The sequence below is a fragment of the Ziziphus jujuba genome, chromosome 1 (genome assembly GCF_031755915.1).
Source record: "Ziziphus jujuba cultivar Dongzao chromosome 1, ASM3175591v1".
In the NCBI taxonomy this organism is placed as follows: Eukaryota; Viridiplantae; Streptophyta; class Magnoliopsida; order Rosales; family Rhamnaceae; genus Ziziphus; species Ziziphus jujuba.
In genome coordinates, this window is record NC_083379.1 from 2,515,958 (window position 1) to 2,542,387 (window position 26,430).

General features: G+C 31.1%; 1 protein-coding gene and 2 long non-coding RNA genes across 5 annotated transcripts; 1 reads left to right on the plus strand and 2 right to left on the minus strand.

The window, feature by feature from the left end:
- Positions 1-4,749: 4,749 nt before the first annotated feature.
- Positions 4,750-6,083, plus strand: LOC125419434 (uncharacterized). 3 transcript variants are annotated; one of them, XR_007238393.2, is made up of 2 exons: positions 4,750-5,008; positions 5,401-6,083. It is a non-coding gene; the product is annotated as an uncharacterized LOC125419434 (long non-coding RNA). The 3 variants fall into 3 exon arrangements; XR_007238388.2 differs by having other exon boundaries at positions 5,683-6,083; XR_009635913.1 differs by having other exon boundaries at positions 5,700-6,083.
- Positions 6,084-6,218: 135 nt separating this feature from the next.
- LOC107426704 (sodium transporter HKT1) lies at positions 6,219-10,635 on the minus strand. The gene is made up of 3 exons (XM_016036987.4): positions 9,341-10,635; positions 7,409-7,642; positions 6,219-6,864 (listed from the first exon to the last, which is right to left on the minus strand). The coding sequence occupies exons 1-3, from the start codon at positions 10,555-10,557 to the stop codon at positions 6,666-6,668; spliced, it is 1,650 nt and encodes a 549-aa protein (XP_015892473.3). The 5' UTR covers positions 10,558-10,635; the 3' UTR covers positions 6,219-6,665.
- Positions 10,636-22,267: 11,632 nt separating this feature from the next.
- On the minus strand, positions 22,268-25,030 carry LOC125419689 (uncharacterized). Its single transcript, XR_007238575.2, has 2 exons — positions 23,160-25,030; positions 22,268-23,054 (listed from the first exon to the last, which is right to left on the minus strand). It is a non-coding gene; the product is annotated as an uncharacterized LOC125419689 (long non-coding RNA).
- Between the last annotated feature and the right edge of the window lie 1,400 nt (positions 25,031-26,430).

Here is a 26,430-nt window from a genome sequence, read left to right on the forward strand (position 1 = left end):
TGCAATTTTTTCTTGCTGTAATAGTGTTATGTTTGCTTCTTCACTATCTCATGTAAAGTTTGTAGTCCATGTTGAGCTGATGCTCTGCTTTCCATTGAAATTATCCTTGCTTTTCTTGCCATAATCATTGCTGTTACCAGCCAAAAGAGGAAAGCTGAAATAGCCTTCCCACGCCACTCCCTGTATTGGCAAATTATTGTAAACTATGTCTCTAACTTGAGCAATATAGGAAGATGCTGTGAAGGAAAAGGAGAGATGCTGTGAAGGGAAAGGAAAGATGACAACTTTTCCTCTGGCCCTTCATGTTTCTAAATACCGGTCTATCTGCTTCCAATTCAGTTGCTGTTTTTACCACTTTAGCATATGATATGCTGGCTTCGAAGTTTTTTATCAGCATGTGCTTGCTTTTCTCCACTTTCACCTGCTACCACGGGGATCACCTTCTCCCCATTCTCTTCCAATTTTAATTTTTTCTCGTCGTATTTCAGTATCTACGTTGAAAATAACTGTAGCCCAATTTTTGATATCATATTTGACTAATTTTGTAAGGATGATAATGCAAAATATGTTTATTAATGTGCAAAATTAAATAGTATTTTCTAGTATTCAGTTTAAAAGAAATAGTATTTTTTCTATATTCAAAATAATATATATGTGTGTATATATATATATGGTTCAAGCAAACAGGCAATGTTGTCGTGTAGAATGAGATTTTACATCATAAAGCTCATTTTTTAACAAACATCCCAAATGTGCCAGAGGAAATATGCATTGTGCAAGAGAACAAGTAAGCATCACAAGTGTATTGGAAATTAATATTACTTTGGACGACGATTAATTTCTAAATGCATATAGACAAATATTTAACTACAAAGTTTAATAATGTGTATATATATATATCAATATATATAAATAACGTTAAATCATTTTTATTTTTAATTAATTATTATTTATGGAATACTATGTTATAATTTAATTTTAATATATTTCTAAAATTATATATTAATATAAATTGTGGGTGTAAAAAGAATATTAAAATTTTGTATGTAAAATATAAATATACAAATTTACAACTTTAATTAAATATAATGTTTTTCTATAGCTATAAATATATCATTTAATAAATATAATGTTTTTCTATTACCATAAATATACCATTTAACTTTTTCATTTTTAAAAATAATTATTTTAAATAATTATAAAATAATTTAGTCCAGTTTGATCTTGCACCAAACATAGAATAACTAATTTACCATTCAATCCCAAAATTTACCAAATAAAGAACTGTAATATTTTGTCCTGTCCGATTCAGATTTATCCTGTCTGATTTGAGCCTATCCTAAACAACCCTTATAGTATATCTTTTTTTTAATAAAAAAATCATTATGGCATACTTTTTTTGCTAAGGAACCATTATTATACACTTCTTATTAAGGGTGAACCTATAAATTCATTTGTTGGTGGAAAGTTGTTGAGAAATGCCACTAAAACTTGACATGTCACATTTGATAAAATAGAGTTTTACTGCCCGGTTGAGCTAAACTAAGTTGGAATGGTAGGTAATAGGTTTTGTTATTACATTAAGAGTAATGATTGGGGCATGAAAAAAAATATATATATATGTTTATCATGATGATGTGATTGGAGATATGTTTTTATTTTATTGGTTGAAAAATTAATATAATTTAAAATTTAAACAAACAGATTTTTGAAAAGATGAATATAATTAAATATAAATCAATTAAACAATGAAACCTTATCACTTAGTAAACATGTTTATAGATTTACACCTCTAACATTACTTTTACATTAAAGGCTAGTGATTTTTGCCCCTTTTTTTTTAATCAACAATGACTCACGTTTGAAAGCCCCTATCTTTAATTAAAGAAAACAACAAGAAGAAAAAGGATATAGGATAATTTACATATATATGCTATGTATTAATTGCTTTGAGAGCTAAGCTTAGTTTTTCATAAATAATCCCATCTTCTATGTATGATACTTTTACACTATCAATCCGCTCAATTTTTCCAGTTTTAAACAAATATATTCGTATTTCTAGTTCTAGATATATAGGATAGTTTGTAACAAAGTTTAAAAAATAAAACTTTTCATAAAAATTTCATCAAAATATCCATATTTTCAAATGGTAAGTAAGAAATATTAGTGCCAATAGAAACAGATAATATTTTCAAAACTTCTATTGTTATTTCCACAAAATTTTCATTGAAATTTTCATTAAATATGTACATCAATTCCTTCATATTTTTGTCAAAAAATTCATAATTTTTATGATAATTTCTATTAAATTTAATTTTTTAAAGTTTTTTATCAAAAAATTAATAAGTATTATTGATGTTTAATTGTCATGTATATTATTTTTGTTACCTTAATAAATTTAATATTTCTATAAATGTTATACATTAGATATAAATTATAATAGCCAAAAATACAAATATGCATGTAAAATAATTGATAAATATTATAAAGATATTAAAAAAATATATTCGTAGAAAATGTAGTTAAATAAATTGATGAAATATTTATGGAATATCGTTAAGTAATAACTCACAGGTACTGCTTCAAAATCTACCATCAAAAGATAATAAGTTTGAATATAATAAACTAGTATATTTAATACAAAATTCATATTATTGACATATTAATAATTATATGCAAAATTATCAAAGATATGTAAATTTTATATCTCAAAATAAAGATGAGAAAAAGAACAATAATTTTTAATTATCGAGATATGATTTTGAATAACATTTTATGATATATATATAATATAATTATAATAGTTATTTCATTAATCTTAATCAATAAATATATTTTTATCAAATATGTATTTTTTTCATATTTTTTAGTGAAAATAATTAATATATATATATATATATAACCATTAATGTTTACTATATATTATTAACTAATACAAATATAAAACTTATTCAATACTTTTTTTTTGGGGGGGGGGGGGGGGGGGGGGGGGGGGGGGGGGGTGATGAATGATGGAGGCGGCTGGGATTCCTACCTCAAAACCTTATCCATGAGTGCCAAAGACTCCAAATATCATTAATGATCAAGCTTGTGATCCCTTTCTCCTATAATCTGTGAATCTCTTTCTCACACTTAGCTTTGTATATGGTTCCAGATAAACGAATATATATATATATATATATACAAATATATTTTGTTTCAAACAGTTAAAAATAAAAGGAAAGAAAGAAAAACATGAAGCAAATTTTAAAAATTGAGCATCCAGTAAATAAATAAACATCACATATATGTATGTAACTTTATTAGATTTTGTCATGTGTATGATTGGTATAATTTGGTGATCGAAGAGGCTGTGTGAACTGTGTAATTGTCTACAGCTGAGGGAAGAAAGAAGGTGGAAATAACGACGTGAAAAGACGGTGTTTGCCCTTGCAACACAGTCATGTGCACAACACGTGTTTATTATGTTACAACTTTTAACAAACACAGTAAAAGCACTAACAGTGCAAGGTTGAATCAAATTTGAGATGCATAAAGCCAAAAAAAAAGAAAATTAAATGCAAAATAGAAACTGTTATATAATTTAGAATATACTGGTGTAAATACCATTTTATTCAACAGTGGAAATAACTGCTATATATGGATATAGCAGCCGGATGGTAGTGGTCTTCTTTTTCTAAAAATAATGAAAGTGGGATTTGTAGCTTTTGTGTATTGCAGTATTCAGAAGAAAAATTAAAGAAAATGCTAGTCTGATTCAGTCAAATCTAGTACTATATGATATATTTTGTGTGTTTTATGTTCACTAGCCAATTTATAGGTTATAGAAAATTTTCTGGCGTTAAGCTGGAAATGGTAAAATTTATAATAAAGGGACTCTAGTGGAAACCAGCTTAGCATATACCAATGGTAGATGAGTTTTGACAGAAAAATATAATATCATCATTTGTCTTTATGAATCACAACATGGACACCACATATAAAAAGTGAATCCGTATGTTCGTGCGACCCTCAACATACCCTATAAATTACATGTTTATATATATAGGTATTCACCCAATTAACCAGCCGCATCATTCACAATTCAAAATATATATTATACCTAAATGTTGTTTAATTATGAGAGCAGTACTACAGGACTACCACAGACACACACACACACAGACACACACACACACACACACACACACACACATATATATATATTGACATAATGATGTAATAATATTTGTAAAATGCTCAAAACCACAAGATATTTTTTTAATTAAGGGTAAATAACAGAGGTATATATGATACTAACCTTTTAGTAATAATCAATTCAAATGGCAATGCAAGTTAAATTGGAAGACGAAGAAACAAGATAAAGTGACAAAACACATAATATTAGGAAAATATATATATATATATATATATATATGGAAATTCTATAGTGAGAACGGTCCGTATGAAAACCGCAGTATTAGTAACGGTTTTTCATAGTATTAACGACAATTTTTTAGAAAATCGTCACCAATATTATGAAAAATCGTCACTAATACTGTGGTCCGCATAAAGACCGTCCACATTATAGACAGACTGAATATATATATTATTTTATTTTTTTTTAGAAAATAATAATAAAGAAAATTGTCATTTTATCCAAATTTTGAACCTCGTACGTTTTGTAATAATATTAATACAATGGCAAAAGTGTAAAAAAGGGTAGAATTTGAGGCCATTTTTGCACTCTCACCCAAAATCCATGAAATTCGCACATTTTGTTTGTAACTGGTGTATGGGAAATAACACTATTGGTCCTGTAGAGACAGACTCTTATTTTCCTTTCTTTTGGTTCTCAAGAGAGAGGCGTTTAAGCCAGCTCTCGCCGGCAGGGTGTTCCCTCTGGTTCTCTTTTGGTTATAAAACCTTTATTCAAGCGAAAAAAAAAAAAAAAAAAAAAAGAAGTTACTCGAGGAGATCATATTCTCATGGGGAACCCTTTTATGGCGGCTGCAACATCCCGAGAAAGGTACAGCATGGATTTTTTTTTTTTTTTTTCCCCCCAAAGAAACTGTCTCTGCAAGGTGACAATGGAATCTTTTATTTTATTTTATTTTATTTTTTTAAGATTTCTAAATTGATTCTTGTTAACTGGGAACAATGCTTTAAGAAGTTAAAAAAAAAAAAAGTTAAATCCATATCGCTATTTTTATTTTTTCTACATGCAGCTAAATTTTCCCACATCAGAGAATTCTCTGAGCTTTGGGCACTAACACCTTTTGACTTTAAAACTCAACCATGCAAGCAGAGTGAAATTTTGTTACTATTATTATTGGTCTAGGACTAGGAGTGAAATTGATGTTCACATTTTATGCAATATGGGTGTTTATATGTCATCCTAATTACTATAAATTTTGGCAGATTGTTTGTTAAATTCCTTTTTGAGCTGTTTGCTTTCAAAAGGGGATTTTAAAGAGCGGATTTTTGGTCTGTCTGGAAAGTGAGAGGTTAAGGAGACTTAATATCGTATAATTTCGGATTTGCTTAACATATGTGTTAATAGATTGTTGAGTGGTGATATAAATTATGTGTGCAATATAAATTGATTTAGTAGACTAGTGGGACTGTGTTGTTATATATTTTAAAATATATGCTTCTTAGAGGAAATTTGATATGCATTTCTCTAGTCGTTTCTCATATCAGGTTTGATCTCTGTACAGAGAGTCCAGTTGGATTTGTTGCAACTCTGTGGATGATTCTTCTTAGTATGTTTCCTTATCCTTCTGTTTACTACTATTTGTTCGGTTAATTGTGTAACTTGAGGATCTATTTGTTTGAATTTGAGGTCTTGACATGGAGGCTGCATTTCAGTTTTTTCTCTTGAACTTATTTGTTATTTGCTGTACAATGAAGGGTTTATTTTCTGTCATAACTTGAAATGGAAAAGTAAAAAAAATTCGTTGTACTTACATAGAGGATTCTTGAATCCCACTGAAATTGTTTTCTAAGTGAACTAGTAAATGTAGTTAATTTTTAATTTAGTCCAAGATTACCGCACTTAATTATGTAATTCTATCATGTCCTTCAAATACCTTTTTCCTCTTTCCTCTGTTGCTTACTTTTCTCACGTTTTCTCTTGGTAACAATGCTCACACACCAAAAAAAAAAAAAAAAAACTTATTCTCCCCTTGTTTGATCCCACATGTTCTCATCAGTTTTATTTTTTTATACTTGCAAACTCAACCTAATTACATCTATACTCTTATTTGTGTTTCATTGTCATACTTAAGAGTTTGAAACCTGTTGTAGCAACATTCAGTACTCCACATTCTTACCACGTTTTACCAACTATTGTAGCCTAGTCATTCTTTTTCTGAAATTCCCTCTAAGGTCTACATTTTTTACTTCATTAATATTTTTTCAAAGGCTTCATAGGTTCACTTTGCAAATATCTTACAGAATTTGCTTGAAGTCAACAAACGATATTGCATTCCAACTCGATGGTATCATAGCTTAAAAGTTAGCTTATATTGACATTCATATCTAACAGACTTACGCTCGTCCTATGTACAAGTTTTAGAAGACTTTTCTCCTATGAACAAGATTAAGATAGGCTACATTCGCCAAAAACCAAAAGAAGATTATGACGCATTATTGTTCATATGAACAAGACAATTAAAGATCTTTCATGATAGTACCCAAGCTTTACCCCCTTGTAAGGTGAACTTCTTTAGCCTTCCAAAAAGCATCACAAGAATGAGAATAGACTTTCCCTTTGCACTCCACCTACCAGCAAAGCCATACCATTTGTCTATGCAATCACTCTCGGGTTGCAATTGTCGTTTGCAGCTGTAACCGGTTGAAAACCCAACATTTCCATATGCGCTGCAACATCAAGATACAATTCTTACATATATTATGATAAAATTAAACTAAAATAATAATAATAAGGAAAATAAAAAGATTATCTCAATATTGGGAAATTTTGATTTATGAAAATCATCGAATTCTTGCACTTGGTATAGTATTGGAATAGGATGTAATAAATTGGCTACCATATTACCATTGTTTTGCTTTACTGTCAGATCTCTACTCTGTTTGGTTGAATTATGAAGTGGGAGAGTTGAAGTCTGCAATAATATTGATATTTACATCTTCACTTTTCTTACTGTGTTTGTTTGTACCACCTTTTTTTTTATTTTTCCACAGAGAAAATAATTTTTCCAAATTTGCATTAAGAATCTTATATTTATGTGAGTTAAGTAGTATTTTAACAAGACCTTTTGATATCGTTAAACAATATTTTTGTTGCAATCTTTTATTCTTCAAACTATGAGGTATGTTTCATTTTGTGGAATATGCAATCAAATGCATATGAATGTATTAGAGCAGGAATACTAGTCAAAGAGAAAGTATAAGAGAAACTGACCTTACTACTTCAATAACGATGTTCAATACATTGAAATTGAGTGGATCTTTCTTCATCTTTGCTCTCTCTGTGATACAGATGAGAATTACAAAGATAGATATATAAGAGAGTGGTGAGAATACCATACACTCAACGAAACTTTTCCTCTCTGAGGGAGAGTGGTTTTGTCTTCTGTTTTTTGATAACTTGTTTTGATCCTCTGTGCTAAAAAATGATGTATGTGGTGGGAGATACCTGGAAAAGATAAAGCACCCATTGATCACATAGTTTTGATCCTCTGTGCTAAACTATTGTGACTTTTTTTTGGGGTAAATATTCTATTATGATTTATTGACTAGCTAACTTGTTATGAACTAATATTATAATTATATATATATATATATATATATGTAAATATATATTATAAAAAGTTTGGCAAAACTAATGCAATGTCATTACGATGATTCAACTCAATCAAAGAATTAGTCAAAACCAATGTTGTAACTTTTAATTGGTTTTTGTGCAATGAACAAATTTTGTGCACATGGTACAAAGCACTTCTTTTACGGAAAATTCTGAAATTATAATAATATTTGACCATTTTTTTTCTTTTGACTTTTTTCTGTTTCTTAGTGATAATTCTGACTTTTTCTGCTGAAGCCGGAAGGCGCTTGATAAGAAGATAATACTATTAATGGAACCTTATAGCATGAAATATATTTACAATCCAAACATTTAATAATATCAATATTTGTCCCGTTTTGTTTTTTGCCCATGATGCTGAACCTCTAAGGTTAAGATTGTCAGTGATGTCATAATGATGTTAATGAACCTTGTCAAAATTACGAAATAGAGAGATTTGATTTAAAAAAAAAAAAAATGGGAGGAGAAAATCCAGGAGGAAATATAAAAAGTACATGGTCCGCCCACTTACCAAAATGTTAATAGCACACGTATATATAATACAACGAGGATAGAGAAAGTCCACTTGCCTCTTTCTCCCTCAAAGGCCAATTCAAATAAAAATATACACAACTTTACCGTATATACGGTATGAAATCGTGGCTATGACTATTCATAATTTCATATTTTCTTTTTAACTTATATACGTATGCACACACACAAAAGAGGATGGAACCTGATTCTAGCATATAATTAGGCACTTGGTTCAAAGGAAAATCTTGTAATTTGATCACTCATTTGAAGATTAAGACTTTTCAAAAATCTTATCAAGCATATTCTAATCTCCTAAAGATACCAAAGGTGAAAATCTTACACTGACCAAGCAGAGAAAAAAAGCTTTCTACTTTTCTTTCTTATAGATCAGTTAGTTTCTCCCTTTCAAATTTTCAATTCAAAGATAAATAAGAGAGAAGCTGGATGGTAAAAAAAGAGTGAAATTTTATTTAACAGGAATAGAATATATGTAGTGCACCAAATTAAAAATCTCCTATGAAATTGTGCTCCGGAATATCAAGCAACTAGCAATAATAATTGCCTTTTGAATAAGAGAATCACGTACGGTAATAATTGCAATCAGTGGAATGTGGACTGGACTGGACAAGCGATTGACACCACAAGTGATGATTGTTCACTAGGACCGCACTTTATCCAAATTTTGCTAGTGGCACATAAAAATTTTAGTTACGCTTTGGTATCTTTACCTACAATAATTGTTCTATATGTAGAATATTATTATCCGTGTCCAACTGTGGAAATTCACAGTCTGAGGCAGATGGCCCCTGTATCAAAGGCTATATCTATCATATTATAGTCTAATGCATTAAAAATCAAGAACTGCCTTAGTCTAACTGTGAATTTCATTGTTCAAATTAGATAACAATGCTATATTTTGCTATCCTTTGTATTTAAAATCATGTATACGTGCACTATATGGACTAGATATTTACGCATGTATGAACGATGCATATAGGTAACTTATAAGGAACTTACATCATTACAACGAAGAGCACCAAAATCGCTGGAGTAATAGTGGAGAGATCGAAGACCGATTCGCCTGTATGTCTCGAATTCGTTATCTCAAACAAGGAAGCCATCAATTTCTGGTAAGGATTCAGACCATCCATGATTTCCGAGTTCCATTCCAGAGCACAGAACAGTACGAACTGCACTAACATGAAACCGAACACGGTCACTGCAAGAAGAGAAGAATGAACAGCAGATAGCAAAGAACTATATCCCATCTCTTCGTAGTTTCTCAACATGTAATCGAACTCCTTTCTCTTTGTTGTTTTCCACAAAAACCATATCGAAAACCGAAGGCAACTTGGATACAAAGTGTTACCAACGAGGATTTGAGGAATTAGGATAAGCAAAAGCCCTGAATTCTTCTTGAAAACAATCATGTTTTCGTTGGTGGGGACGAAACCGCAGTTTGCAAATGTAGATACTACTGTAAAGACTGCAAATGTTGGTATTTCGATGGCTTTGTTTTTGAGAACTTGATTAGCAGATGGTACCAAGGTTGTATACATGGTAACTAAAGTGTAACCAAATATATGGACCACCAACATATAACCCAAAACCACATAGCCTAAACATTTGATAGAATTGTACTTTGTCATACCATCTATGGGCATGGAATTTTTGTTGTCTTTTTGGATTTCAATATCTAGATTCTTATTCTCTTTTATTGGAGTAGGAACAGAACTCAACTCAATCATTTGATGATCAGCAGTACTAGTACTACTAAGATCGGAGGCTTCAACTATGCCACCACTACTTTTGGTGAGCTTGAATCTTGAGAGTTGAATTCCGAGCATAGAAACGAAGACCTCACCACCTGTTAGCATCAAAATGGTCATGATAACAAGCTGAGTGTTGGAGAAGACCTCCATTTCCACCGTTCCCATGCTCGAAACCGTGGCGGAAGACACGGATGTAAGGAAAAGATCAAGGTCTTTGGGTTTCAAAGAAGTTCTTGGTTTAGAGATTTTGAGAGCCACATAACCAAAAAAAGATAAGATTACAAAATAGGCAAGTTGGATCCAAAAAGGGTTGAGTTCAAGGACTAAAAGGCGAAAAGACAACCTAGTCAGACCCTTTGTGGACTGGCGAAGACGAGCTATTATGTTGCATGAAAGAAAACTCTCAAGTTTATTGCTACTAATTAAACTAATTAAACTAGTATCAAACTTGTTGATCTTCATCTTTATTTCTCTCTTTCTCACAAATGAGAAAACAAAAGGGGAGAGATAATGTGTGTTGTTAAAGTTGGATGTAGGGGTTTTATAAGGGGAGTACTAGATGCCTTTCGGTTATGGAGCTCCCCAACATAGTGGAGTTTCCTGTTTCCTGGTACTAGATACTTCGACTTGGAAAGTAAAGGGTGTATTATTTAAAACAACAAAAAAATGTGCCAATCAAATCAGGGCTAAGTTTTTCATAGATAAGATGCACGTGCTTTCGATGTGAGATTTTGACTTTTATATATTCTGGTCGTTATTAGGCCATATATCCCATTATAGTATACCTTTTTATTATTATTATTATCATTTTCAAAAAACCATTATGGCATACTTTTTTGCTGAGAAACCATTATTATACACTTCTGATTAAGGGCGAACCTATAAATTCATTTGTTAGTAGAGAGTTGTTGAGAAATGCCACTAAAACTTGACATGTCACATTTGATAAAATAGAGCCTTACTGCCTGGTTGAGCTAGCCTAAGTTGGAATGGTAGGTAATAGGTTTCGTTATTACATTAATGGCTCATTTGGTATGCAATATTGAATTGTATTGGTATAAGTTATATTATATTGGATTGTATTGAAATGTATTATATTATATCTATGCTGTATTTATGCTGGATTGTATAAAATAATATAGTATTTGGTACAACAGTGTATTGTATTGTATTATTTTTTATTTCATATATTATTGCTATTAAAAAAATATACATTACAAAAATATCTTATATTCTTCTTTCCATATTATTTTCATTTTTGAAAAAATAAAATACTACTTTGAAAAAAACTTAAAAATTACTAAATTGGCAATTAAATAAACACACACACACACTCTCTCGCTCTCTCTCTCTCCCTTCCTCTCACACACATATGGCAGAAGGCACAATTCACTGATTATTATGCTTTTCTTCTTCTTTTTTTCCCTCAATTTTCTGATAATTTCATTCATTTGAAAAGAAGAATAGAAAATGTACGTGAAATATTTAGTTTAAAAACAGAAAAGAGAAGATAAAAGAAAAAAATATGTTAATAACATTCTTTTTCCTTTAAGTACTATGGAATTATATTTTTCTTACATTCCATTAAATCACAAAAACTATTTCTGGGCAATTAGTCTCCATTAAAAAAAAAAAAAAAGTGTCAAACAGTTAAAAGAAATGAAATGACCAGCTCACATGAGAATTAAAGTGGGTGAAATACACATGTTTTAATAAATTTGACTAAGTTTAACCAAGTTTGATCAAGTGAACAATATGTGGGTCCAAGTTGACTTTTTTAATGGTCAATATTTTTTATTTGACTGAGGTACCATTGTGTATATCTCATCGATACGAGTTCATAGACTAGCGGCATGCCAAATTTTGAGTTACGGATAAAGAGTTATGGTTTTAAGAAGTTTTTAAGCATAAGTTTTATATCAGTGTACAAACCAGTCCTTATTTTTTGTCTATTAGTGACCTAAGGCTCTATATAAGCCTCGATAAGTATGCCAAATAGGAAACCAATTTCCAAAACATCCATTTCATCCCCAAAACTCAAAAAATTCTTCCCCCAGATCGGTGGATCCGAACTGGATCGTTTTGACCAGTTTAACGTCAAACTGGGTCATCACTGTTTTTGCCCATTCCAGCCACCAACCTATTACACGAGTCATCTAGGGAGGACGCCAACATTGAGACGAGCTCGATCATGAAATTTCAAGGCGAACGGTGGCCGGACGAGCCCGGATCTGGCCGGAGAAGGCAACGGTAGCCGGCGAGGTGGGTCATCCAATTTTCATGTTTTTTAGCCGTTTCAAGCAAATCCATAGACCCTTCCAACCATTTTTGGACCCTCTAAACTCATTTCCATGGTTCTTTTTCTAGATTCCTACCGTTTTGGAGATACAACAACGAGAAGTTTAACCGAAGTTTCAACGGAGTATTTCGGCCACCGGAGGAATCTTTGGACCAAGATAAGCATACTAGTGGGCTCCTTGTCTCTTGGGCTTTCTGTGGATATAAATTTTATGAATTTTGGAGGTTGTTTGATAATTTTTCCATTTTTGGATCAATTAGTTAATTTTAAGATAAATTCAGACTGTGTTTGGACAAAATTGATCAAATTGGTTAAAATTAGAGTTGGATTAGTGAAATTGGATATTATTAGGACCCATTAGGAGGTTCAATTTGAAAATATTAGTCTTTGGAAGAAAATCCCCAATTTTGGATGTCGGGTCTTAAGGATATACAGTATAATTGGACCGTTCGATGTCCAATTTATGTAATTTTATAGTAGTATAAATCAATTTAAGACATTTGGGTCATACAAGTGTCTTTGGTTTAGTTATTTGGAGCCTGAGCCTAGAGACGCTCCTGTAGGAGAGCAAGAGTGAGCATCTACAGTACTGTGAGTGGTTATTATTTTTAAAATGTTTTGGATATATAGAATAATATATGTGTTTGGTTGGATATTTTACGTATATATAAATTGATTGAAATGTTTGCTTTATGCATATATAATATCTGCTTTCACTTATATAAGTTATCATTTTATGTGGATTTTAATAAGGTTTTTAATGATTTCAAATTTTGATGAGTTCATAGTGAACTTGTGAATTATTTTAATTAAATACTCTAGTATTTGAATTGAGATTTTAGATCATTTTGGAAAGTATTATAATTTTTAAGTGCTTAAAATTGGTTTATTGGTGAATATATTTCACTGTGGTATTTTTGGTTTTTGCATGGAATGATGATTTGAATTTTCTTTTTTTGAAATATTTAAATAAATGATTGAATTTGAATATTTATTCTGAATTATAATACAGTATTTGTTGGAAAAATACATATGCTTTACAAGGTTGTTTTAAGGATACTTTATTGGTTAATTTCAAAGTGATGTACCATGTAGTGCCCATATCTTGGATCAGTATTATATTATATTATATTATAGCGCATTGGGTTTTACCATGGTATCGTGAGGTTGGGTTCAACCCACAGGATATTATTGTCACGAACCGTGATGTTGGGTTTATCCCACAAGTTATTATTGCCACGGTATCGTGAGGTTGGATTCAGTCCACAAGATATTATTGCCACGAACCGTGAAGTTGGATTTATAACACAGGTTATTATTGTCACGGTACCATGATGTTGAGTTCAGCCCACAGGATATTATTACCATGGATCGTGAGGTTGGGTTTATCTCACAGGTTATTATTGCCATGAAACCGTGAGATTTGGTTCAGCCCACAAGATATTATTGCCACGGACCGTGAAGTTGGGTTTATCCGACAGGTTATTATTGCCACGGTACCGTGAGATTAGATTCAGCCCATAGGATATTATTGCCACGGACCGTGAGGTTGGGTTCAGCCCACAAGTTATTATTGTCATGGTACCATGAGGTTGGGTTCAGCCCATAGGATATTATTGCCATGAACCATGAGGTTAGGTTTTTATCCCATATGTTATTATTGCCACGGTACTATGAGGTTGGGTTCAGCACATAGGATATTTATTGTCACGGACTGTGAGGTTGGGTTCGTCCTAACGGTTTACGATTTCCATGATACCTTTCATTGATTGAGGGTCGTGAGTAGTTGGATTCCACGGTTTACAGTTTGGTATATCAAATGGTATATTGTATACATTTGAATAATTGTTGGTTTTCAAATATTGTGGTTATCACTGCACTTTCATATTTATTTTGTGGAACTGCATTTATAATATTTTATGCTTAATAATTATATCTTGATTAAGACATTTTATAATATTACAATGATCATTCACTTTATATTTTTGAGTATCGGTTTTATGATATTAAACTAGGGTACAAGTTTGGATTTTGTGAAATAATTTTTAAACAGAGAACTTTTCAAATGAGTGGAACGAGAGGTTTTGAGAGAAATATTTTTATGGAAATAAATTATTATTTTTCTATTATACTATGTCACTCACTGAGATTTCTTTATTTCACATTTTATTTGTTTTAAATTTGTTCCCCTAGCTCCAGGCAGTTAGTAGCAATCTACCTCGCGCACCACTTATCACTTCGTTCTTTTCACAGCAACAATAGTACCTATCTTTCCTTATCCATCCTTATCTTTCTAGACTTATTTATTATTTATTTATATTTCTAAACTTTACATATACTCTTAAAATGTTCTGATCTAAATATTGGACTCAGTAGAGATCATATTATATGCATGTGTAGTTATGGCCTGTGGTACAATAAGCCGGTTGTGGACTTTTGTACTGTTGTGGATATATTATATATATATATTGAGGTATTATTGATAATGCATGTGTTCGTTGTCCACGTCTTACAATGGGGTTCCATTGGCTAGCATATACGAATTGTCCAGTGAGACTTCATTAGGCGGGACCACCCGAGAGATCCTGAAAGGGTTCCCGGGACGGATCTTGTCAGGGTGGGTCATAATGCTTTGCAATTGCAAGTACCTTCCCGTGAAGTCTTCTCTCACTCTCTCTCTCTCTCTCTTTCACACACACACACACACACAAAGGGCAGAAAGCCAAGTAAACAAGCCACTCTCACACACGGCAAAACTTGGCAAAGCATGGGATTGTCATAGACAATTTATCAAACAGCTTGCATGCAATATTAAACAATTGCTATCACTCATATTACATGGTTTTCTTCCTCCCAGTAGATACAAAAAACAGTAAGAAACAATAAAATACAACTGAAACAATAATAAAAGTAATGCTTTAATTCTATTGATGGTTATGAGAGAGAGAAAAAAAAAATAGTGGTTGCAACCAACCTAGTCGGCCAAAGGAAAAGAAACACAGATCGGCAGTTACCCATGAAGAAAGGAAGAAAATGAGAAGACTTACTTGCAATCGATGTGAGATAGGTCACGAATATTCCACAGATCAAAAAAAGGAAAAAATTTAAGATGAGAATGAGAAAAAAAAAATACAAAAATTTTTGTTGAAGATAGAAAAAAAAAAAAAAAAAAAAGGGGTGAAATTGGTGAAGAGAGATTGCATATAGATGAGACTTGAGAAAAAAAATTAATACAAGGAAAAAAGAGAATCTGAAAATAACAGATTGATTAAAGGAAAAAAAAATATATATGGAGAAGACTTACCAGAGACAGAGAGGGAGAAGCGGCTTAAATGGAGAAAAGCTGTGTATTAGGTTATGAAAGGAAAAAGAAAAAAACACGGAAGATAGATAAGATGTGAGAAAATAAAATAATACAAGGAAAAAAAAAAACAGATTGATTGAAGAGAGAGAGAGAAAAAAAATGGAGAAGATTTACCAGAGAAAGAGATCAGTGGGGGAGGAGAAGCAGGGAAAAACGGCATAAATCGAGCGTTGTATTAGGTAATACAAGGAAAAAGCTTTGTATTAGATTATACAAGGAAAAAACACGAAAGGGTATTATGTAATACAATACCCTTCGTGTGTCATCTATCACCAAACACTGTATTATGTAATACATTACAACACAATACATCGTAATACAGCATACCAAACTTGTCCTAAGAGTAACACTAGGCTCGTGGCTTGAAAAAATATATATATATATGTTTATCATAACGATGTGATTGGAGATATGTTGTTATTTTATTGGTTGAAAAATTAATATAATTTCAAATTTAAATAAATAGTGTTTGAAAAGATAAATATAATTAAATATAAATCAATTAAACAATGAAATCTAATCACTTACTAAACATGTTTATAAATTTATACCCCTAACATTACTTTTACATTAAAAGCCAGTGATTTTTGACCTTTTTTTTTTTTTGTAATCAACAATTACTCAAGTTGGAAATCCTCTATCTTTAATTAAAGAAACAACAAGAAGAAAAAGGATATAGGATAATTTACATATATATGCTATTTTCTTTGCTATGTATTAATTGCTTTGCTTTGAGAGCTAAGATTAGTTTTTCATTTATAATCTCATCTTCTATAATTTTTTTCTTTAAAATAAAAACATATATGATACTTTTACACTATCGATCCGCTCAACTTTTCTAGTTTTAATACAAATACTTTTACACTATCGATCCGCTCAACTTTTCTAGTTTTACACAAATAAATTTGTATTTCTAGTTCTAGATATATAGGATAGTTTACAACAAAGTTTAAAATATCGAAAGTTTTATTGAAATTTCACTAAAATGTCTATATTTTTAAATGGTAAATAGAAAATATTAATTAGTTTCAAATAGGAACAGATAATATTTTCAAAACTTTCATTGTATTTTCACAAAATTTTCATTGAAATTTCCATTAAATACATACATTAATTCCTTCATAATTTCAACAAAAATTCATAATTTTTATGAAAATTTCTATTAAATTTAATTTTTAAAATTTTTTTATCAAAAAATTAATAACTGTCTACCTTTTTATTATTTTTTTTACCTTAATAAACTTAATATTTCTATAAATATTATACAATAGATATAAATTATAATAGCCAAAAATATAAATATGCATGTAAAGTAATTGATAGATATTATAAAATCGATAAATATTAAAAAGATGTTAAGAAACTTTATTCTCTATAAATGTAATTAAATGAATTGATGAAATATTTATGAAGTACCATCAAGTAATAACTCATGGGTACGGTTTCAAACTCTAGCATCAAAAGATAATAAGTTTGCATATAATCAACCAATGGATTTAATACAAGATCTATATTGTTGATATATTAACAATTGTATACAAAATTATTAAGGATATGCAACTTTTAATAATTAACACTTACATGCAAAATTATCAAGGATATGCAATTTTTAATAATTACTTCTCATATTTTACATTTTAAAATAAAAATGAGAAAGAGAAAATAATTTTTAATCACTAGGATGTGATTTTGAGATAACATTTTATAATATATAATAGAATTATAATAATTATTTTATAAATCTTAATTAAAAAATATTTTTATCAAATATGTATTTTTTTTATATATTTTTATTGAAAATAATATATTTAAAACCATTTATGCTTACTATATATTATAAACTAATAGAAATATAAAATTTATTTAATACTTTTGTAATTTTCATAGTAAATTTGATAATTAACTGATATTAAAAAAGATATAGACGGGTGGCTGGAGGCAAGAAAACTGGGGGCAAAAAATTGAATGAGGGAGGCGACTGGAATTCCTACCTCAAAACCTTATCCATGAGTACCATAGGCTCCAAATATCATTAATGATCAAGCTTGTGATCCCTCTCTCCTATAATCTGTGAATCTCTTTCTCACACTTAGCTTCGTATATGGTTCCAGATAAATGAAAATATATATATATATTGTTTCAAACAGTTAAAAATAAAAGGAAAGAAAGAAAAACATGAAGCAAATTTTGAAAATTGAGTATCCAGTAAATAAATAAACATCACATGTATGTATGTAACTTTATCAGATTTTGTTATGTGTATGATTGGTATAATTTGCTGATCGAAGAGGCTCTGTGAATTCTGTAATTGTCTACAGCCGAGGGAAGAGAGAAGATGGAAATAACGACGTGAAAAGACGGTGTTTGCCCTTGCATTACAGTCATGTGCACACACGTGTTTATTCTGTTACAACTTTTGACAAAAAATAGTAAAAGGGTAAACAGTGCAAGGTTAAATCAAATTTGAGATGCATAAAAAGAAAAAAAATTAAATGTAAAATACAAAGTGTTATATAATTTAGAAATATTTGTGTCAAAACCATTTTATTCAACACCGGAAATAACTGCTGTATATGGATATAGCACCCGCATGGTAGTGGTCTTCTTTTTCTAAAAATTAATGAAAGTGGGATTTGTAGCTTTTGTATATTGCCATGCTAGTCTTATTCAGTTGAATCTAGTACTATATTATATGTTTTGTGTGTGTTACTTTCACTAGCCAATTTATAGGTTATAGAAAATTTTCTGGCGTTAAGCTGGAAATGGTAAAATTTATAGTTAATATAGGACTCTAGTGGAAACCAGCTTAGCAAATGCCAATGGTAGGTAAGTTCTGACAGAAAAATATCATGGCATCATATCATTAGTCTTTGTGAATCACATCATGGACACCACATATAAAAAGTGAATCCATATATTAGTGCCACCTCAACATATCCTATAAATTACATATATGTATATATATATATATAGGTATTAACCCTATTAACCAGCTGCGTCATTGACAATCCAAAATATATGTAATACCTAAATGCTGTTTAATTATGAGAGTACTACAGGACTACCACATATATATATATATATATTGACATAATGGTTTTTTTGAATATATATATATATATATATATCTCCGAGCTTATCATAAGCGACATGATGTTGGTGTGTAAGTAGATGTGTAAATTAGTTAATAATTTCATATTCATTTGATTATTTTAATTTATATTCTTGAACCCATTTGATTTTATGTACCGATTTTCTTTTTTTTTCTTTTTTTTTTATAAAGAAAAACTTAATATGTGAAAATGAATGTTTAAAGTAGCTGACCAATTAAGTAACTGTAAGCATTATACACATTTATCATATCTCCTTAAGCTGGAAGAAATCTCCAAGAGATTAATTATATACATGTCAAAATATTTATTAAATTTTTTTATTAAATCAAACAAGTTAAAATATGAATGAATAAACCTTAAATAGAAAAATAAATTAAAAAATTAAATCAATTAAACATTACGATATCATCTATCAGGTCATTTTGATTAGTAAATTTGATAAATATTTTGATATATCTAATATTATTGTATATGCATATATATATATATATATATATGTATACATATATATATGCATGTTGTGCTCTGAGTTCCCAGGGTCAAAAACTCGCATTTTATTAATCCCTCTTCAAAACTAAGGAGAAGGGTCGGTCCAGAAAGGAAAATGAGAAGGGTGTTATATGGAATGATGGTGGTCCATGCAGAAAAGTATAAAACAGCAATAACCTAATTTTCTTAAGACACTTTTAGAATCCTCACACCTCCAATATTATTAAAAAATAATAATAATAATAAAACTACTAAAGGCAGGATGAACGTAATATTGGTATAGAAGTCGTCCCATAAAATAACGCGAGAGAATTCGCCAGCTGCCAAAAACAAATAAAAAAAAGCGTGCAAAGAACTACAGATCTAATCTTGTAGATAGTGACTAAAGAAGAGAAATTGAAAGGGTGAATTGAGTAGACTACTAGGCCCTCCACTGTGATGGTGTGGTGATGATGCTGAAAGTGGATGGCGCAATATTAAGCTATTACTCAAAAGAGATGCAACTACCACTATAATTTGGCATATATCCTCCAACTTGTATTGAGCATTTTACATTTCCAACCAACGCTTCTCACTATTAGACATCACTTTTCACCATTTTTGTCCATAATTCAGAATAACAGCCTCACTAAGATATATCTTTTTTCTGTACATGTAAAGCATGTATTAGAATTATGATTTGGTGGCCAGAACTTTGTCCAAGTAAAATGCGGGCATTGGTTTGAAGGATTCTAGAAAAGAAAAACCGATAAAATAGTGCTATATCTGTGGTTATCTAGTACAGAGTCATAACTGATGTGCTTTTTTTTTATTATTATTTTTGTAAATAATTGATTCGCATATGTAATTAATTAATTAAATCTTATAAAGATAATATATAAATATATTGTCCTATTCAAATTAACTGTTGAATATTAAAATTAACATTAAATTTTTTTTATTTTTAAATCACATTAATAATTAAAATTTAAAAATTATATTTATTAATCATTGATCTTAATAGGATTTATTTTTCATAAATAAAATCTTAATATATTATTAAATTCATATTTAAAATATTTTTAAATTTTAAATGCTAAACATTTGATGTGATTAAATGGTCAATAAAAAAAATTAACTGCTAAAACAATTATGTTTCATCATGTAAGCCTTATTCTATATATATAATCTCTCATATAACATGTTATGAAATACATGCTCAACAAACTTGTATATTTATATGAAGAAATTTATTTCAAAATTTACAATCTATATTGACATTATGGTACCATTCATTTTATTATAATATGCAATTTGACCATAAATTAATTATATATATACATATATTTATACAGGTTTAATATAGTAAAAAATTTATAAAAGAAAACAATGAAAAACAGTTATTTATACCCTGACTATAAAAATCATATAAATCATACAAATTTAACAATTATAAGTACACTCTTTCACAATCTCTCTTATATATAATTCCTTCGTTGTATCAAAATTAATCATTTACGAATGACAAAAACTACACTAGTGTTTGCTGCACAACTAAACCCAAAAACTATATTAGTTTTTGCCTCACAACTAAACCCAATAACCTCTAAAAGGAACAGAGATAGGGAAGGAATGTAGTATATATAAGTGTGTGGGTGGGTGTGCACGCGTTATATGTGTATGGGTGAGCGTGTGTGAGCGCTTTCTCTAAAAGGAATATGGGGAATACATTTACGGTATATATAAATCCGCATAGTTTATTCTATATAGATATCAAAAGAGATTACGATTTTTATAAAAATAGTTGTCAATGTTTTATAAACATATAAAAAAGATGATGATGTTTTTAAAAAAACTAATTTCCTTATGTTTGCATAAAAAAATCGTACGAACATCAACATGGCAGACAAATTATATATATAGTATGTGGTTCTAATTTGTTTTGCTTTTGGATTGTCAATTGTTTATTGGCTTCTATAAATTCCTATTGCTCCTAGAATTATAATATATTAACGTACACTGATTTTGGAACTGATTCCAAATATTTTATTTTTTTATTGGTCAACGCAAGTAATGAGATTTTTTTTTTTTTTTTCAAATGTGAGGATCCAAATTTAAGAACATACAAATTAATACTTAATAAATATTATCATGACTCAGATTTAGAATATGTATTAAACTCAATTTCTAGTAGTTCAAGTTTATATATATATATATATATATATATGTATAATTAGCTTCAAATTAGATGTCTAAAATCAAGATTAAAAATGAGATTTTCTCTTTTAACATTTAATTGGGATTTAAAATAACAATTATTAATTATTAAATTATAATAAAATTTACTTTTTATAAATAAAATTTTAATATATCATTTAAGCATATTTGATTTTTTTTAATTTTTAATTCTAATAGTTATTGTGATTAAAAACTAATAAAATAAAATCTGAAATTGAAATTATTATATTGTTTTAATATGAGTCTCACTCTTTCTCTCTCTCTCTCTCTCTATATATATATATATATATATTATACACGATACAAACAAAGATAGCAAGCTTCTAGCGAAGTTGTAAGTCACGACAATACGTCACAACTTTTTTGTGATTAAAATATTTTCATTTCCTTCAAAAAATTTGTCACTAAAGATCATTTTCTCTTTTTTAACGAGCCAAATGTGGTAATTTTTCAGGTGGAGGATGCTTAAATATATGGTGCGTAGAATCACCCGCATATGGATTTTTAAATGCACGGTATTAATTATAGCCATATCTTAAGCTTCTGGCTAGTAGGTAGCCAGATATCAATCTTTTGGTTCTTTTGGTTCCCGCAATGGTGTCAGTAGAAAAATGACTAATGAATATGTCAAAGAAAATAAAAATAGAAGAATATAGTTGTCAAGGATTCCAATTAAGTGCGACATGATAATTGATGAAAATGGTTAAAAATATATTTAAAAATATTTTCTGACTTTTGTTACAGATACCTTTTCACTTACTTTACCATATTTCACATGGTGCTATTTATATAGTACTTGTGGAACACTATGAATACACGTTGGTTACAAGAAGAATATCTCATAACTATAACAGCTTTACCAAAGCTTTACCACTAGATAATGCCTATCCCTTACCAGTTTGCATATCATGAGGATACTTCTTATCACATTGGAGTAGGAGATGTGGAGAAGTAATCCTCTGTTGCATGTGACTTTGTGAAGACTCTGCTGACACAACTATTTTAGGACAAGCTGCAGCAGTAGCTAACTTATCATCCCCCCTCAAATTGGTGAGTGGTAGCGGGCGAACTCCTAGTTTGGCTTGAAAAAGAAGGAATTGAGATTTGCTGAGTGCTTTGGTAAACAGATCTGCAAACCTGACGAGGAGAAGGAAGATAGAGTGTGTTGAGGTCACCTGATGCAACTTTTTCTCGAATGAAATGGTAGTCAAGCTGAATATGTTTAGTCCTGTTATGAAAAACTGGATTGATAGTGAGATGAAGAGCACTGAGATTGTCACAATACAGCTTAATTGGACGAGTATAAGCCATCCCAATTTCTCGCAGTAAGTTAGATATCCAGGTCAACTCAGCTGCAGCAGAAGCCATTGCTCGATATTCGGCTTCGGTGCTTGAACGTGCAATGGTTGGCTGCTTTTTGGAGGACCAGGAGACCAAGTTAGCGCCAAAGTAAATACACAAACCTGTGGTACTTCACCTAGTTAATTGACAACCGGCCCAGTCAGAATCAGAGCAGCCTTAAAGAAAATTAGAGCTTTGCTTGAAGAAACAGAGACCATAGTCTAATGTACCACAAACATACCGTAATATACGTTTGACCGCACGAAGATGCTGCTGTGTAGGAGTTTGAAAGTGCTGGCAGACTTGGTTCACAGCATATTGAATGTCTGGCCGTGTGAATGTGAGGTATTGAAGTGCTCCCACTAGGCTTCTATACTCCGGTTGCATTGACAAGAAGGTGATCATTAGAATGAGCAGTTTGTTCGACAGACACAGATGTTGCCATAGGTGTAGCTCCTATCAAATGTGCACGCTTGAGAAGATCATGAGCATACTTGGTTTGGAATAATAATAATCCACCATGAAAAAACCAAACCTCAATGCCCAAAAAATAATGAATGCAACCAAGATCCTTTAAAGCAAAGTCTTTGTTCAAACGATAAATTAGTTCAGCAAGCAGAGAAGCATTGGACCCTGTCAAGATTACATCATTGACATATATGAGGAGAAGAATAATGTCAGTATTATTTCTAAAGAAAAATAAAGAAGGATCAGCTCTGCTGCACTTGAAACCCAAACTAAGCAAGCTTTGAGACAAATGATCAAACCAAGCTCTAGGAGCTTGTTTGAGGCCATAAAGAGACTTCTATAAAAGACACACATAATCTGGATATGTGGCATCAACAAACCCGGGAGGTTGCTCCATGAATACTATCTCTTTAAGATGTCCATGTAAGAAGGCATTTTTTATATCAAGTTGCTTAATTTTCCAACCATAGGAAACGGCAATGGAAAGAATTAACCGAATTGAAGTTGGTTTTACCACCGGGCTGAAAATTTCTTCATAATCCAAGCCTTCAATCTGTGTGTAGCCTTTTGCCACGAGACGTGCTTTGTAACGATCCAAAAAGCCATCTTCTTTATATTTCACACGGTATACCCACTTAGAGCCTACTACATTAACATCAGCTGGTCGTGGTACTAACACCCAAGTAGAATTATGATGAAGTGCAGACAGTTCTTCCATCATGGCATTCTTCCATTCAGGGAATTTGAGTGCTGTTTGAACAGTTTTGGGAATGGAAATAACATTGGTTTCGGTTAGAAGACTGGTGTTTGTGTTATTATTTGGATGGAGCTCAGTGATACGATGTGGGTTCTGTTTAAGTTGATGCCGTGTGAGCATTGGATGATGAGATGAGTTGGATAGGTTAGAAGGAGATGGTAACCGTGAAGGAGATGGCAACGGTGGGAAATCCAGATCTACAAAAAATTGGGAGGAGAGGTCTTGAGTAGGATGTGAAGGTACTGTTATGGCTATAGGAGATTATGATGATGTGACATGTGAGAGAGGAGTTGGTGTATGAGAGATGTCATGGCTAGGTAGGATCGGATGTGGTGTGGAAATAGGTTGAGATGAAGTAGTTGGGTTAGGTAAGAATTCATTTGAAATTTGCAAGTGACGGGGGACATGGTGCAATGGAGTTGTTAGGTTAGGTGAGGAGTGCTCTTGTGAAACATTTGAGTGAACCGTTTCTTCATAAGGACCAACGGATAATGAGCTGTTTTGGTTGGAAGAAGAGCTGTTTTGTGGAACATATGATGATACTGCTTCTTCACTGCAGTTGGCAGATAAGGAGCTTGTACACGGATCTATTCTTGAGGTGGTGGAAGAGACAATTTTCTTAGGTGTGTCATACCATGCATCAGTATTAGAAAAGGTAGTAAGCCTTAAGGGTTCCTATGAAATTAAAAAAGAGTTAGACTTGAAGGAAAATAAAGTCTCATCAAACACAACATGCCTTGAAATAAATACACGATTTGTTTTTGGATCCAAACAATGATACCCCTTGTGAGATGAACTGTATCCAATAAAAACACATGGATAGGTTTTGTTCATGAATTTATTGCTTCCTGATTTTCGAAGGTATGGATAACATCTGCAGCCCAAGACTCTAAAATCCATATAATATGGCATTATACCATAAATTTTTTTATATGGGATGTCCATATTTAAAGATGAAGAGGGTAATCTATTTATCAAATAGACTGCAGTTAAGAAAATATCTGCCCAATATTTTTGCAGTATCTCTGCATGAAACATCATAGCTAGACCTGTGTCAACAAGATGGCGATGCTTTCTCTCAGCAATACTGCAGTGTCGCTGCACATGAAATTTGATGAAGAATACCACAGTATTCTAGATGAGATATGAACATCTTAGACTGAAATTCACCACCACCATCACTTTGAAAATTTTTTATTTTTTTATCAAACTGATTTTCAACTAATTTTTGAAATTTAATGAAAGTCTCATAAAAATCTGATTTCTTTTTCAAGGGATATAGCCAAATGAATCTGCTGCAATCATCTACAAAGATAACATAGTATAGGAAACCTTGATTAGAAGGAATGGGAGCAGGATCCCACAAATCACAATGTATCTTATTTAATGGAGCCAAAAAAAACATTATTTGAATCACCAAAAGGAAGTTTACACTGTTTTCCTAATTGACAGCTTTCACACAGAAAAATTATTTATCCAACTTGAAACATAAATATTATTATTTTTATCCAAAATCTGTAGGAACCGATGATTTGGATGACCCAATCTTTGATGCCATATTTCAGATGAAACACTCCCATCCTTTATTGCTGCTAACGCCTGTTCAGCATCATCCAAAACATATAGTCCACCTTGTCTATGCCCCTTGGCTATACTTGGTTTTTGAGATCCTTAATCAAAAAACCAGATGATGTGAATTCCACACTACAGGCATTATCATCGGTTAATTTACTAATTGAAAGGAGATTCTTTCTCAAACTCAGAACAACCAAAATATTTTTTAGAGAAATATTTTTCTGACCGGTTTTAATGGTAGCATTTCCAATATGAGAGATTGGTAGAGCTTTTCCATTACCCACTTATATGACACCTGTTCCCTTATACGGTTTTGAGTGAGATAATGTACCTGTATTATTGGCCATGTGGGACGTGGCTCCAGAGTCTGCAAAGAACACGGCTTTTTCTTGAGGTTTATACGCTGTATTGGTTTCATTAATCGCATCAGCTTCATCAATTGGGTCATATCTGTTCCAATAGTTTGGGGAAGTATGGTAAGGTTTGTCACATATTTCGCATATAACTGTTTCCCTTTGAGAAGATTTTGAGTTTTGAACAGCATTTGAAGATGGTATGCCAGTTGTGTTGCGTAAGGAGAAGCTGCCACGACCTGGTGAAGAAAAGCCTCCACGGCCTTGCAGTGAATAATTTAGGCTTCCACGACGTTGGACAGAATAAGCTGCTGGACCAAAGCCTCTCTCACGTGAACTAAATCTGCCACCATGTGCTC

What these genes read in the sequence shown, in the direction of transcription:
- LOC107426704 (XM_016036987.4), bottom strand. Translation starts at nt 10,557, where the DNA reads ATGAAGATCAACAAGTTTGATACTAGTTTAATTAGTTTAATTAGTAGC. An exon ending in GTGCTCTTCGTTGTAATGAT is followed by an intron (nt 7,643 to 9,340) that starts GTAAGTTCCTTA and finishes TATCTTTTCCAG; the next exon opens with GTATCTCCCACCACATACAT. An exon ending in ATCGTTATTGAAGTAGTAAG is followed by an intron (nt 6,865 to 7,408) that starts GTCAGTTTCTCT and finishes TTGATGTTGCAG; the next exon opens with CGCATATGGAAATGTTGGGT.